General features: G+C 36.8%; 1 protein-coding gene across 1 annotated transcript; it reads left to right on the forward strand.

Moving 5' to 3' along the window:
* Positions 1-7882: 7882 nt before the first annotated feature.
* On the forward strand, positions 7883-15957 carry LOC145771896 (derlin-2-like). Its single transcript, XM_082583648.1, has 7 exons — positions 7883-8153; positions 10456-10595; positions 12387-12480; positions 13132-13254; positions 14210-14282; positions 15023-15113; positions 15638-15957. Exons 1-7 carry the CDS (start codon positions 7992-7994, stop codon positions 15849-15851), a joined length of 897 nt encoding a protein of 298 aa, XP_082439774.1. The 5' UTR covers positions 7883-7991; the 3' UTR covers positions 15852-15957.
* The last annotated feature ends 81 nt before the right edge of the window (positions 15958-16038 follow it).

Consider the following 16038-nt stretch of genomic DNA (forward strand, 5'->3'; position numbering starts at 1 on the left):
TTTCATCTACGTTTCAACGTCGTTTTGACTGGGGCCAACGTATGTACCGACTGCTGTCTCGTATTCGTCATCAGCCATATCTGCAGTGCAGTTATCATAATTCTACTGTTTAGTCTACTTTCAAGTTTTTATATTATTAGCATAATTCAACTGTTTCAAGTTTTATTAATTCATTTCCTATGCGCCTGGCAGCACTCGATTCTTGCATAAAACACGCTAGCATGGCAATATTCGTTCTTTTTAAATTGACACAACTTGGTGTAGCTCGTCGTTGTCTCGGCTATCTGATGACATCCTCTTGCACGCTGGGTAATCAATAAAGAAACCCTTTTGAGAAGCAACAGTAGTGCTTTGTCTATGTATACAGAATGTTAGCTTAGCCACATCTGCTTTAGCCACTTCTGTTACAACATGGTCAGCGGAGCAGCTCACTGGATGGCCAAATGTTTTTTGGCTGCTCCTTGCTAATAAGATGGAACTGTTCAGCGCTGAGCATACTCAAACGTTTCTCTGTCTTTCTAGGGTATATGCAGTGGCGCCGCCAGACCTTCAACAATGGGGGGGCAAAATATTGACAGTGCAAGACAGTAGCGTAGTCAAAAACTTTGAAAGGGGGGTGTTGACAACCGGCGGGCGCAGCCCGATGGCGTGTTTGCCGAAGGCGACACTTAGCGGCGGGGGGTCTGGGGGGCCTCCCCCAGAAAATTTTGAAAAATTACTTTCAGTTTGGTGCATTCTGAGAGCATTTTCAACAAAATTGTGGGTATGAATATTTCTGTAAAATGGTGCTGTCCGGTGGCATAGCAAAAGAATAAGATCATGTTTTCTTCGGCATTTTTCGGAAATAAAGCTAAGTCTCTGTGTTTTCTTGTTGCTAATTCCAGACTGAGATATTTGAATGTTTGGTATTGGCAAAACTCGCTCTTTTAATGCAGTTTCGTTTAAAATTAGGCAAACTTTGTTTTAGAGACATAGGTTGATTGCTTTTTTTGCGAGATTATTACAGTTTTATTATTTATCAATTTTCTCCTTGGTTGATTCAAAAAGCGATCTTATTCCGGTAAGTCACTAACTTTTATGCTCTGAAGTCAACCCAAAGTTTAGAAAATGTAACGTCATAGAGGTCATACATCTTGATGAGTGTCAAACAAAAAGCTTTGAGACAATGAAGTTACTTTAGGCTATTTCTGATATATTCAAGTTTTGTATAACGAATAGCTGTTTAGATGTTAATCTAGATCGAACATGCGATCTCAGCAGTTTCAGATGGCTTGCATCCTTGCACAGTTTGACGAGAAATTACATCATAGGCTAAAGCTTTTCTTGTAAACAATGTATTAACATCCGTAAATTCAATTTAAAAGGTTGAAACCCCCGAACCCCCCTCCCTTGGCTACGCCACTGGTGCAAGACAGTTAGACAGTGGTATATTATTTAATTTCTCTTGTTTTCTACCACGGCTGGAAAAAATGTTTAGCTTCCCGGGAATATGTTTTTTAGAGAAAAAAGTTTCCGCGGCTTACAGTCACGATAATGAGAATCTTATATTTTACTGATCTCGGGGGCTGACGTAAACCTTAAAAGTCATGTCGACATATTCTTGATGCCCCCCCTTATCGAAAATTGTTCTTTGTAATACCGCTTTGAAGGAGGATTACGAGTTACGACTATGAACAAAAGAATAAATTTAACACTTCATTTTGAATTAAAAAGACATGACGTAATGTCTTCCAACCTTAGTTATATATTTTTTCATTACGTAACGTCTTGTAGGAATAAATTGAAAATCAGTATGATCACTCAAAATGAAAGCAATGGGACTACGAATCCTCACTAAACCAATCAATCAATGGTCTTGGTGCACCGAAGATGACAACCTTACATTTTACTGATCTCCGGAGCTGACGTAAACCTTAAGGCATAGATCTGTTGACTCAATGCAAACCCTTTGAAGGTTGGGGGGTTGTCAATTCAACTTTTTTGTATCAACAGTTGTATCTCTAAAACCACTGAGGCTGCGACTACGAGATTTCTTGATTTTTCCTAACTTTTATTCACCTCTATTGAGCTGAAATTTTGAGCGAATAAAGGTTATATATTGAAAGATATAAGGTATTTCTCAGCACATCCTCTGAAATATTTCATATTCTAATTGTGAAACATTTTCCCATCAGCTGGATGAAAGTAATTAATTTGGCCCATGTCTCGTTAATCCTAACTGTTTCACAGCGTGAAGGGCATTGGCTGTATGTAAAATAATGTAAAAAAAAATTAATCACAACATTACAATGCACGTTCTTCATTACTCTACCAAAAAATAATGTGTAAACTCAGGCTACAAATTACACTCATAAGTGACCTCAACATTACAACGTATATGAGCAGTGCTAAAATTCATATAGTTTTAATTTTCGGATATGCTCAGAGTGAATAATTTTACAAAGTGAATCCCAAATTTTGAAACCGTGCCAAAATAACAGAGATATCACTCCTAAAGCATAAGAAGAATCGACAGCCCCCCCCAAACTGAGCAAGACTCCAGGAGCCCAACCTTCTAAGGGTTAAAAGTCATGTCGACTTATTCTTGATGCCCCCCTTATCGAAAATTGTTCTTTGTAATACCGCTTTGAAGGTGGATTACGAGTTACGACTATGAACAAAAGAATAAATTTTAAACTTCAATTTGTATTGAAAATACATGACGTAATGTCTTCCAACCTTATCACATTTTTTTCATTACGTAATATTTACCACCACCAAACCACTTTTGACGACCGAATTTGTTAATTTATTATTCGGTAAAATGTTTAGATGATGTCACGTCATTACGCTGATTTGAGATATAATTGCATTCATGACGTCGTATGGATGAAAAACTTTTACAAGTTTTATACTCTGCTGAGATTAAAGAAGAAACATAAATGATAAATATTGGAGAAATTGAGTCTCCTTTACAACTTAAGAATTGAACAACTCAAAACTGCTGAAACAAAACGTTTTGTTTAAGTGAAATAATCACTGCAAGCAACCAATGCCAAAATGCGGGCGGAAGAAGTCATGGGAGTGTGAGGTATCAAAAATTTAACAGGTTGTTATTTTTCTACATCAATGTGACGTTAGTTAAAACTTTAAAAAGTCTATATATCTTTGCTTCTGTAGAAAATCTTTTTATCTACTGTACAATTTAGTCATCAAGGTTTTCCATACTTTTTTTAAAGAAAGAGCTTTTACCCCCCCCCCCCCCTCCCCCCTTTGCAACTTGAGTTGACTTACTTGAGGTTGGGATCCAAATATTAAAAAAATAATATTAATAAGTATTAATAAAAAAAAAAAATTAAAAAGATGATGCCCAAAACATTGGGGGGGCAGCTGCCCCGCCTGCCCCCCCCCTGCCGGCGCCACTGGGTATATGTCATTGTGATGTAGGCTTACGGTGCACCAATAAAGTTAAATTTCTCTCTTAGCCCACAGAAATATATAATAATACTTCCTCACCATGTCATATATTGTTTTTTCGTTGTGATCGGCAGCAGTGGCCGAGTGGTTAGCGCGTTGGGCTCGCAGTCGAGAGCCTGCATGTTCGACTCCAGCCACCCGCACTTGCTGTAGTTTCTCTGGGCAAGAAACTTTACGATAATTGCCTCTACCCAGTGATCGATTTCGAGTAATTTTTAGTACCAAATTTAAATCATAAGTAGAGTAGACAACCGGAAACAGACATTGCCGTCGGCTGCAGCGTGGGTCAGGTGTACGTCGGAAGGCGTACACCGATGCATAGCGCTCAAGTCCGCTTTTTCGCAATGCAGGATAAAGATAATGAAACAAAAAAACAAACAAATAAAAACAATCAAGAAAATGAAGTATCTTCTGACAGGTGTCAAACCCACAACAATGCTTGATATGAACGACTCGGTTACATGTCTTGTAATGCAAAGAAATTTATTCTCACACGAGTCAGTTCAATCATATATTGCTAAAATCGATTTCGATCAGCTAGAAGCTAGATCATCTTCAGTTAAGCTAAGCTGGAAGCAAACAGCACAAAATTCAAATGATGAAAGTGCAAAGAAATGAAAAAACGTTTTACTCTAGCTACATTAAAGAATTAATGTAAAGACCTAACAATCAAAGACGAAATAAAAGGAAAATTGCACGAAAGAGTATGGTATACTATTGTAAGGCCTACCATCATAAGCCTAACCAGAAACACATTGTTCAACAATACGAAAAATATTGATTAAAATGACAAATTGTATAAAAACTGGGCTTAAACCGATAATGACGAAAAGAATTAACTACCGTACATCAAATTACCTAGAACTGTATCTACAGAATTAACTACATCAAGCGATATCGAAGTAGTAACCTGACAGCTCTCTGCACAAAATTTTTTTTACTGACTAAATTTACTGATTGACTAAAATTGACTAAATATAGGCTAGACTATTGAAAAAATTGACTAAATAACTTAGGGGAAGGGAAGGTAATTTGATACACTTTTAACATTTTTGCCTGTTAACTGAAAATTACGTGACACAAACTATTGATTTTAAGCTGAAATGAAAGTCTGATCCTTTACACACTTTTTAAAAACATTTTCACTTTTTTATCTTTGTTACTTTTTTTTTAATTGAAATTTTAAAAACGTCACTCAAATGTATCAATTTACCTTCCACGGAAGGTAAATTGATACGCCTGGAAGGTGATTTGATACAGTAAAACTAATACAGAAATCCCCTTTGACAGCAAAGCAATAAATGAAAATTTAATATGTGGTTGGCGTGCTTGGGTGAAAGGACGACTGTTGAGGCCCATGTGTGCGGCGAAGCTTCTGCAGCGGAACGGACATGGGAAGGATCATTGGCTAGAGTTCTTATTCAAGGGGGGAGCATTGCGCTTTTCTCATTTTTTGACAGCAGACAGCGTGTAGGCCTACGAAAGCCTATATAATAGTTGTTTCTCAAAGTAGCAGGTCTTGTTAATAAAGAATAACTTATTAAAATCAACTAGATCAATGACAACATTTACTACAGTCACAAAAAAGAATTTAATTTACTGTATCAATTTACCTTCTCCACATGTATCAATTTACCTTTTCCAAAAAAATTTATAAAATTCTGATTTTTGTATGCTCGGATGCACATTGCAGAAAAAACGTGACATGCCCTTGAAGCCTTATCAATGAACTGTCAAATGAGTTTGGTTTCATCTTTCAAGAACTTTTCTTTAATTTTCCAGACGAAAATAATCATGACTTAAAAATTTTACGAAAATATTCAAAAAGCACATTTTTGCAATTTTATGCCATAAAAGCACGAGTTAGCTGCATGGTGCAATTTTTGTAGGCATTATTTTCACAGATCTTCCACCTAATAACAATATTTTTGACTAATATTATTTGTACACTTCTGTAGGGGGGGTGTATCAAATTACCTTCCGTATCAAATTACCTTCCCTTCCCCTACTGACTAAAATTACTGACCAAATTAACTAATGTTTAAACTAAGATAAATTCAAAATGCAGAACTGTAAAAACTAATTGTTACGTCATAAGTAAATGAATGGACTACAACTAAGCAGTCTCCAAAAAGTTGAAAAACGGAAGGGGTGACAGGGTTTATTTAACAAAAGGTGTGATCATTTTTTGAATATTAATTTTTGCTTTGGTAATTGTTTGCCATTTGTTTTCATGTAGGTCGAGTAAATCAGTGGATGGTTGTTCTGTGAAGGTGACGTCGAAGCAATGTTCTAGCTTGGGTCTGGTTTGTAAAATGTCGTTGTGGAATTTGGAGTAGTGTTGTATTAGGGATGCTTTTGTGTTATTCAAGTTTTTAGAGTAGTTTTTCCACATTGTTCGGTGACCTGTCCTTCTTTTTGAAAATGAATTAATTGTTTGGCCGACATATTGTTCTTTACACAGTTTGCATGTGGCAACATATATGCCAAAGTTTTCGCAGTTTAAAGGTGCACTGCAACGAAAATACATGGCTTTTGTATTTGTAGATCTTTCTGAAATAAAACGTTTTTCAACAATTTTTTTATTTTTTGTGTTACCATTAATTAAAAAACCTAAAAAAACCTTTTTTGAATTGAACGATTCCAATTGGTCAAAATTTTTGATGACGTCATTGGCTGGCAAAGCGGCATCCAAGGTCTACTGTTTTGCTTGCAAACACAAGGAACAAATCGCGTAGGCTACCGAAACAGCGAACAATTTTGTGCTAAGGGAGTTTTTACACCCTTAAAATGATGGCTTCTTGTATGGCTCCCGGTTGTACTAACCGGGGAATCGTCAAAGGGGTATCCTTTCATCGTTTACCTCTGAATAATGACGACAAGCTGAAGAAATGGATCTCAGCGATGAAACTCAGAAACCCACCTGTAAACAAGCACTGCCGTGTGTGCAGCAATAATTTTCTGGCCAGCGATTACCAACGTGATCTACAGCAGGTAGAGCTACAAGGCACCAGGTCCAGACACCTGCTCATCCCTGAAGCTGTTTCTTCTGTCTTTGATTTTTCAAGATATGTGAAAGCCACTGTCAATACAGTAGGCTACCCACAGAACTCAATCGACCTAGGTACAGGTCTGTGAGTACGATCGGGCGTTTGGATCGAATAGCAAAGCGAGAAAACAACAAGACTTTGAAACAGGTCAGTAGGACAGTAAAACATTGGCAGGGTAGGCATATTAGGCAACTCTGAACACATAGGCTACTTTTAGTTGATATAAACCACTCTTGGTTCAAGCAAATTATTTTCCTGCATTTTTTTCAATGCAAATTTTCCATCCGACTGCTGTCCGAACTGGTGTTGTCTGTCAAGTCGCCGTCTTTTTGGTTCAAAGAAAAATCCTTGTCTTGTTTCAGACATCTTGTTTATGCTCAATATACAATGACCTATGCGACGTTTCTAAGGCAAATGCATGAAGTTGTTTACTTGGTTGCCAGCCGATGACGTCACAAGACACATAGCGCCATCAGGTGGCCGATTTTAATTTGGTTATATCTCTCAAACAAAAAGGCATATCACAAAATTTTTTCGAAAAATGTAATACTTAAACAGTAAAGAATCACCAAAAAAATTTTAATTTTTCATTTCAGGTCCCCTTTAAATTTTGTTTCAGTGGTATAGTTTTTCCTAATTTTGTGATGAGATGATTTGTAGCAGTGACCATACTGCCGTATTTGCCACGATTGCCGCAAAGGGAGCATTTTCCGCAGGGTTGAGATGATCCAATCTTAGAGCTTGTGTTCAATGAAAGGCTTTTAAAATTTGTCAGTATCTGAGTCAATGTGGTAGGTTTTTTGTATACAATCATAGAAGTGTGGTTTAGTTTGCGTTCTTTATTGGTAAGTTTCAGTTTATCAGGGAATGACGTAGCCCATACAATTTTGTCGTCGAATTTTTTTCCCATGTTTTTCTGTGGTTGACTAGGTCCAAATCGCTCTGTCCATGTTTTTTCGTATTGTTGAACAATGTGTTTCTGGTTAGGCTTATGATGGTAGGCCTTACAATAGTATACCATACTCTTTCGTGCAATTTTCCTTTTATTTCGTCTTTGATTGTTAGGTCTTTACATTAATTCTTTAATGTAGCTAGAGTAAAACGTTTTTTCATTTCTTTGCACTTTCATCATTTGAATTTTGTGCTGTTTGCTTCCAGCTTAGCTTAACTGAAGATGATCTAGCTTCTAGCTGATCGAAATCGATTTTAGCAATATATGATTGAACTGACTCGTGTGAGAATAAATTTCTTTGCAAATAAAAACAACCATTTCCTCTTCTTTTTATTAATATCACTCAACTCTCACTTGGTCATGGTTCAATTGCTTTATGACGCAAGAGTTCACAGGACAAATTTACATCACTGATTGACTACACTGCATAGCCTACGTGTCCATCACCTTTCGTTTGAGAAGTCAACAGACTGAACTCCATTATCGGTATTTTGAAAAAGATTAGAGATAATATTGCGTTTGTTTGAGATTTTATGCTGGGAAGTATTTCAATAAAAAGAAGTTTAAAGTTTCTTCTTGTTGCTGTGTATGATAACTCTGATATGGCTCACGTTTCATTTCAAGAAGAGTATATGCGAATTCCCATTGTGACCAGAACCTACACAACTGCATGTCTTTTCACCACACTTGCTGTGGTAAGTATTTATAGATTTGAGCTTTTCAATTTATTTGATATACCCGGTACAGGAAACTGATGACAATTAACACTATTTCTGAAATGTTTTTTACAAAATAATGATTTCATTTACGCGAAGTCACTCTGTAGCATTAAAGTAGTGGTGTACCACTAGCGGCATTAAACTAAATTTTCCACTGTTTGTATCATTATACTAATCCTTTCTCTAATGCAGTGTTTCTTGATCTTTTCTACCTCAGTAGACGCACCGTAGACCTCTAGAAATGCGGTTGCGCACTGGTTGTTACAGCAAAGTAAACGCGTTTGCAACATATTTCATCCCCTGAAAAGATTGAACAAAAAATACAACAGAGCCAAAGTCGTTGATTGTAGTTGCCGAAACATTTCAAAAACTTTCTTGATCTTTTCAGGAGACAAAATAGGTTGCATCCTTATTGAGGGTTAGAAATAGAAACATTTCTAACGGTTAGAAATGTTTCTATTTCTAACCAAACGGGGACGAAATAGGTTGTATCCACATCTAAGTAGTAAACGCACAGTTTTTTGGCTATATGTACTGGTACTGTAGACTACTTTATTTCTCTTAAATCACTTGCAAGTTGTTAGCATATCACATAAGGCTCATAGTTATAATATCTAAAGTGCTGTATGCTCAATGAGATGAGTGGAAACAGAAAAAGTTATACAAAATGTAGCCTTTGATATTGTAAAAATTTGAAATTATAAAAACACACATCACAAATTGACATCACATCTTTAATTAAAAAAAAAAATGATCTGACAACAAAACAGATCACACCATTCATTAAACTGAACTGCCCAGCCAATAGAAACTAAAAGCTTACTGAAACACATGCTTTGCTTGTATTATATTTTTGATAAATTGTTCATCACATTAATACAGCAAAATGTGACAAAAGTGAATGTGACTGTTCACCAGGCATTTAATTGAATAATATGATATACGGTACCGGTACTCTTTCGGTGTAAAATATGCTAATGTATTCTGTGTTTTTTTGTTAATTTGCATTTATTCCGACAATTTATCAGTCAGACACGACTGAGACTTTTTGAAATTGGTTTCATTTTACATAGTTAATTGTTTTGCAATATAGCAAAATGATTCTGTGTTGCAGTTATACAGGTAGTCATTACCTGATCTAGCTCTCTGAAGAAGTCAGCAGAGTCTGATTAATGAAACTTCGAAATAAATTTGCATTATCACCTGAAATACCATACGATAGTTTTGCTTATTGTACACCAGAAGAGTGTATCACAGATATATATATAGTTTTTAAAGTGAAGTGGCGATATTTACATTACCTTGTGGAATATGATTTGGTGACCTTGTAAGGCCGTAATTATCATATTTTGAGAAAAAATAAACCAGGTATTGATTACCATCAATATAGCCAGCTCCATGCCAAAAAGTGTAATAACATTAAACTCTTGATTGCTTTACACATGTTAATATTGTTAGTTTGTGTTGTTTCACTAGAATAGTGCGTGTCACCGTTTTGCTACACATTAGTGAATTTCCGAAAAGTGTATGATGCCATAAATATTTTTTTATAGTAGGTAGAGTTTGAATAATGCGATCTTGAGCATGGAGATTTCCAAGATTTTTCTAATTGAATGGTCTTGCTTTGCAAAGGAAGGTTTTGTACCAAGCCAAATTTTCAAAATTATTAAGTTTTGCCACTAAGTTAGATATACTCGATTACTCGTGCAGAAGTCTGTATTTTTGTATGAGCAAATTTTTGCTTAGGTTATGGTTGGTTAACCTAAGGCAAAACGTGGGGTAAGTCTGTGAATTTTTTCTTCATGTTCGAAAAGCAGTGGCATTTAGCCTGATTCACACTGTTTTGTGTGAACCCATTCTTAGACTCTTAATAAAGCAGATGAAGAAGGCTGTGTTGGTTTGGACACGTAACACAGAGTAGAAGTTGTGTGGCCAAAGAAAATTTAATGTTTGGACATTGATGGGAATAATCTATGAATACATCTTAAGAAGCATTGGCTTAATCTGGAAAGATCTGTAGTCGGTTGATCTCATCTCAGCCGACCTTCAGGACCAGGTGGTATGTAAAATGCTGCCAGCTGGAATAGACATTCGTTTGCTCTTAGCCCTCACAATTTAGTGAAACAGGAGATGTTAAATCATAAATTTATAATGGTAGATATAAACCCACCATAGACTTTCAATTTTTCCACAGCATAATATCCCCACAAGATAATGGCTCTTCGTAAACATTGCTACATTTTATTGTCTTTTCTAATCGACTAATTGTTGTTCACAGCAATTGGATGTCATTTCTCCATTTCAAATCTACTTCAATCCATCCCTTATTTTCCATCACTATGAAGTATGGAGGCTTTTCACAAATTTCCTGTTCTTTGGAAAGCTCGAGTTCAATTTCTTTTTTAACATGTTATTTTTGTATCCTTTTTGAACTTGTTTTAATTAATGGAGACGTTTCCATTAGTGATGCAATGTATGCAAGATTTTGGCCAGAGGCAGGATGTTTCGGCCAGAGAATGTCAACTCCGACCGGAACTTCCAGTCTTTGTTAACATCTATCTTATAATCAATGTTTTAACCAAGCGGCTGTTGGCAGTAGCATTGACAGGGTGGTCCAGAGGGTATTTTTGGACCCTGGATAATTTTAAGAGAATCTGTAATCATTCCAAGGGGCTTATGAACTTGCAGAAACCACCTCGTATTTGCAAGATATGGTGCGTTTTCTTAGAAATGTCTGAACTTGGGGCCTGAGAGTCTCATTCATACTGGACCCAAATTATCCTCTTAACAGCCCAGGTTTTTGGTACACCACTCTTATCAAGCAGTGGTGTAACAGGGAACTGGATAACATTGTGTTATGGTAATCCTTACGGTCCTTTAAACTTTAAAGGGATTCATTTAAGAGTAAATCTTTCTAGGTAGATTTTAAATTTTTTTGTGTTTTTTATCCACCTGATGTAGTATTGTTTTTAAGATATTGAAGATTTTTGATCCACTTCCTTGAACCTATTTTCAATCTTACATGTACATTTAAGACCAATGTTACAGCCAACACATGTAATTGTATATTCTTGCGTTTACTACAACACCACAATGAAACATAGAATTACATTTATCCAAGGTCATGAACTTGACTACAGCCATACACACAGTTGGCACACACACCTAGCCGGAGCTGAAACAAGTGGCCGGAGTTTGGCCGATTCCAGAGGTTGTTCCATCACTAGTTTCAATATATGGTTTGTTAAAATAATACAAAGATTCATCCAGAGCTATGCTCAAACTTTTTAATCTCGGCTGAGCAAGACTTTGTGAGTTAATGCTAGACTTTGTCCACTAAAACGTACTAATGAGAAACAGTTGGAAATAAAATTATTTTCCAGTTATATAGACTTTATAATACGTTATACTTACATCACAAACATAGAGAAACGCTTATTGTTGAACAATTCAATCTGATTAACTAGGAGCAGCAAACGACCATTGGGTCATCTATTCCTTTGCTCCGAACTGTTCATTATAATATAGAACATAACAGCGTATGTATGCAAGTAAAAAAAAGAAAGCTCCATGCCAAATATAGCCAGCTCCATGCCAAAAAGTGTAATAACATTAAACTCTTGATTGCTTTACACATGTCAATATTGTTAGTTTGTGTTGTTTCACTAGAATAGTGCGTGTCACCGTTTTGCTACACATTAGTGCATTTCCGAAAAGTGTATGATGCCATAAATATTTTTTTATAGTAGGTAGAGTTTGAATAATGCGATCTTGAGCATGGAGATTTCCAAGATTTTTCTAATTCAATGGTCTTGCTTTGCAAAGGAAGGTTTTGTACCAAGCCAAATTGGCAAGCCAAATTGGCTACTACTACTTTTTGGCATGGAGCTGGAGCAAGTAAAAAAAAAGAAAAACATAAGTTATTGCAATGAAATTCATTTGTGGATATTAAAATGAAAGGCGTTAGTAAAAAAGCCACCCGTACATATTTTAAGTTAAAAACTTATGTCAATACTGGTAAGCACAATTGCTGGACTCGTTTGTAGCAAATCCACCCCCAGAGCGTAGTGATAATGACATTCAATCTACATTCTACACAGTTGAAGGGAAATATCTTACCAAATGTTGTTGGTATTTTTGCAACTGTATTTATTTGTGTTTCAAAACCATTGAACGTAAGTTTGTTCTTAACTTGGCATTGCATCACAGATATCGTTATTGCAGAATGTTGGAAGAAGGATCCTTCAGAAATAGAACAGCGGATTTTGTGTTCATGTTCATGTTAGGAGGATTAGTCATGTGTGTATCCTTTTTAATGCGGTAATGAGAACTACGGTATGTGTCTAACACATGCTGCAAAGGTGTTGCAGGCAAACTTTTCTAATGTGCGGTTTCTAATACGGGTCTGCTACTATTCGGTGAGTCTGATTCGGTGAGTTCCTAACCTCTAACCCCTAACCCAAAACGGCAATGATAATTAGGCTGCGGTACCCGATAATTAAAAAAAAAAAATTAAAAAAATCACTAAATATGGATCGGACTCACCAAATCGGACTAACCGAAACGGGCCATTTCGTCTAATACAGTAGTCCCCGCTTATTAAACCCATCTCGACAGCGGACGATTTTGGGCTTACTAAGCGAAAGACGATTATCTACATATTCAGTCTCTATAGCGCTATACCTTCAGTAATTCCATACCGAACCACGTTGGGCTAAATAAGCGGGTGGGGCCTATTAACCGTGGACTTACTGTAGCGGGGGCTACTGTAGGCTACCTACCGTGTTTCATTTTTGTTCAGGTTTTGGTTAGCTTGCAACAATTACTGTCTTAAAAGCAATCTTTAAGTTATGCGTAACCGCAGCAAGCACAGTGCATAACTGCATATGCATTCAACCCATTCATGCAATCGCCTATGTTTGACATCTATTTTCCTATAAATCATTAACTGCAGGTTATTGGGTTATTTGTCAATCTTGTGTTTTTGGGACAAGCGTTCACCATAATGCTTGTGTACGTATGGAGTAGAAGGAATCCTTACATAAGAATGAGCTTTTTCGGAATACTCACGTTTCGGGTGAGTATATATGTATAAAATGTATTAATCAAACAATACACACCAGTCTGTGTGTCATTCATTTTTTTTTGTCCAGCTTATGTATTGTCATGTCATTCGACCGTTTTGTCTGGCGGAAACCAGGGTTAATGGACCTTATTGCCAAATGTAAAAAATTCCTGATTAAAAAAAATCGGTTTGAGTTCCCAAATTCTAAAATAAAAATAGGATTTTCGGCAAGGATTAATAAAAGTAGGGGAGCGCCAACGCTGCGATATCTGACAAATGGAGTCAAAAGTGTTGCCGAAACTTTTATGAATCCCTCATTTTCGCAGTGGAGGTGTTAGAGGGAAGTAACCCAAATTTAATGTTAACCATGCACTTCAAAGAATGCTGAGGAAATTTGTTTATATTGCGGTACATGAAGTTGAAATGAATGCAAAATGATACAGATTCACTGCTACAACTTCATCTCGCAAAAACTTGTAAATACGAGGTTGAGTCAATGAGTGATGAGACTTTTAAAAACTTAAGTTTGTATTGACTGGCATTCAAGAAATACTTTTTATTTTTCAACATAGTTTTCTTTTATTGCAACACGCTTGTTCCATTTTGATATTAGATTGTCTATGCCTTTGGCGTGGAATTCCGTGAGCTGAGATCTCAACCAGTTGCTCAAACTCAGCAAAACCACTGAAGTACCTAATTGAGAAAGTCTCACCAGTTATTGACTCACCCTGGTATGCTGTGAACTAGGATCGGTACAAAAATTGATTGAATGTGCAGCCCAAATAGAAACGAAATAAACGGATTTGCATTGCTTCTCTGTAAACCCTGCATGTCACTAGAAGTTTAGGACCCAGTCAGCAATAATTATCATTTTATATACAAAAAACGTTTTACATGTTGCTATTTGTTAATGTATATACAAAAAGTAACTTGTTAAAATTGGGATATTTATGACTTGTACTTTTAGGCGCCTTACCTACCCTGGGTTCTGGTCGGGTTTTCCATCATGCTGGGAAATTCATTTATTGTTGACGTTATTGGTAAGCTGTCTTCCTGCACTCAATTAATGTTATATGGAACACTGCTTCGGTTTAATTGTTCTCATGTAACTAAGGTGGTTTTAGAATCTCGCAACGTGAAGCCTGAGGTTTCAACTTTTAAATTGTGATATTTTGAAACGATTTCGTGTGACGCCAATAGCGTGCTGTCGCTGCTTTGTACCAATTAAGCAATAAAACTTAACCACAAGACAATATTCCATTCCGTTGGCTCGGCAAGGTAGAACGAATGGAAGAGTACACCTGCCTAAAAATATGCAGGGGAACCTTGTGGCGGTCAACGTACTAAATACGAGTGCGTGGAAAGCCGCCATCAAGACAAATTTTCTGACGTCCTACCCTCGCGATACGGGGAACGAAGGCGTGCACTAACTAACCAACTATACATAAAATGAGGATTATAAGATCTGACTATGCCTTATAACTGTAACGACACTCCGGACAGAAAAGCATCCTATTCAATATTCATCTCACAATTCTCATTTTATGTACGGTATTGTAGATTTAAAGTAACTCCTGATGAGGACACAAGTACGTGTCGAAAACGTTGAGTTTATTTGTATTATGTTATGTTTCTTTGCGTAATAAATATGTTAAACCCGTTGAAGTTACTTTGTTTTGTCGGTCTATGGTTCAACAAAGCGACCGCTCTACCAAAGCTTTATAAATCGTACCTTGCTGTAAATCTCAGCTTCCACTAATAATTCCTCGCATGTTTGCAGGAATATCTTGCGGGCACATCTACTACTTTTTAGAGGACGTATTTCCGCAACAAAATGCTGGATTTAAAATTCTTCACACACCAAGAATACTGTAAGCTGAATATGTTTTGTGCTACTACAGTAGTAAATATCCCTGCTAATTCATTCTTAAAATACCGCACCTATTTGTGTAGACACTAGACGTGTACTGCCTGTGTCTGATAGAAACCGCCTTAAAACTTACGTGTTGGTTCACATTCATTCATTTCACACTTTTGTTGGTTTATATGAAGTTAAACTTCGAGACACACCCTTTCATCAGGTTTATTTTATTGTGTGCTGGAAGAGTTTCGTTCACCGCCTAAGGTTATGCGAATTTGCGAAGTGCTTTCTTTTAATGTCATTTGTAGCTGTGTAGATTTGGAATGCCGGTAACTTTATCCTTCGATTTGATACACCATCTAATAAAATCATTGCCTCGTCTAATTTACGAGTTGCTCTTCGACAACAGCAGTCTTAGATTCAAAATATTTTCTTGCTGTAGCATTCCAACTCTTCGGAAAATTACTTTAAAGCGCGGAGCCTGTCATGTCGCAGCTTTGACTTATTTTTGGTTTTCACGATTTTGCCTTTTAGGAAATACTTATTCGACGCGCCACCGGAAAGTGAAGAGTATGAAAGATTACCTGAAGCGGACAGCCCTGGTGGGTTTGCCTGGGGCCAAGCCCCGACCGGAGCTACTCCTGACGAAACCCCTGCAGACAACGCTGATGAACCCTCTACAGACAACAAGGACGAAACCCCCTCTGACAATGTCGAAGAAGTAGAGAACACCCAAAACCAACAATAACCAAAACCTGCTGATGCTTTTCATTTTTTGATACAAAATTGCGAAATCAACGCAATCGGTTCTCAACTTCTCATCATTCGACAAGTGAAATTTAACGAATGCTCTGAAGGTGTCTACTGGGTGATGCTTGATTTGCAGTGGACTACATACTGCTTGTATTTATTGCGTGCTTTGGGAGAAACTTCTG

This window comes from Aplidium turbinatum, chromosome 6 (genome assembly GCF_918807975.1).
Source record: "Aplidium turbinatum chromosome 6, kaAplTurb1.1, whole genome shotgun sequence".
NCBI lineage: Eukaryota > Metazoa > Chordata > Ascidiacea > Aplousobranchia > Polyclinidae > Aplidium > Aplidium turbinatum.

Bases quoted from the DNA above. Each gene is read 5' to 3' on its own strand.
- LOC145771896 (XM_082583648.1), top strand. From the start codon at position 7,992: ATGCTGGGAAGTATTTCAATAAAAAGAAGTTTAAAGTTTCTTCTTGTT. The intron at 10,596-12,386 runs GTATCCTTTTTG...ATTGCATCACAG, and splicing joins TTTTTTAACATGTTATTTTT to ATATCGTTATTGCAGAATGT. The intron at 15,114-15,637 runs GTAAGCTGAATA...TTTGCCTTTTAG, and splicing joins CTTCACACACCAAGAATACT to GAAATACTTATTCGACGCGC.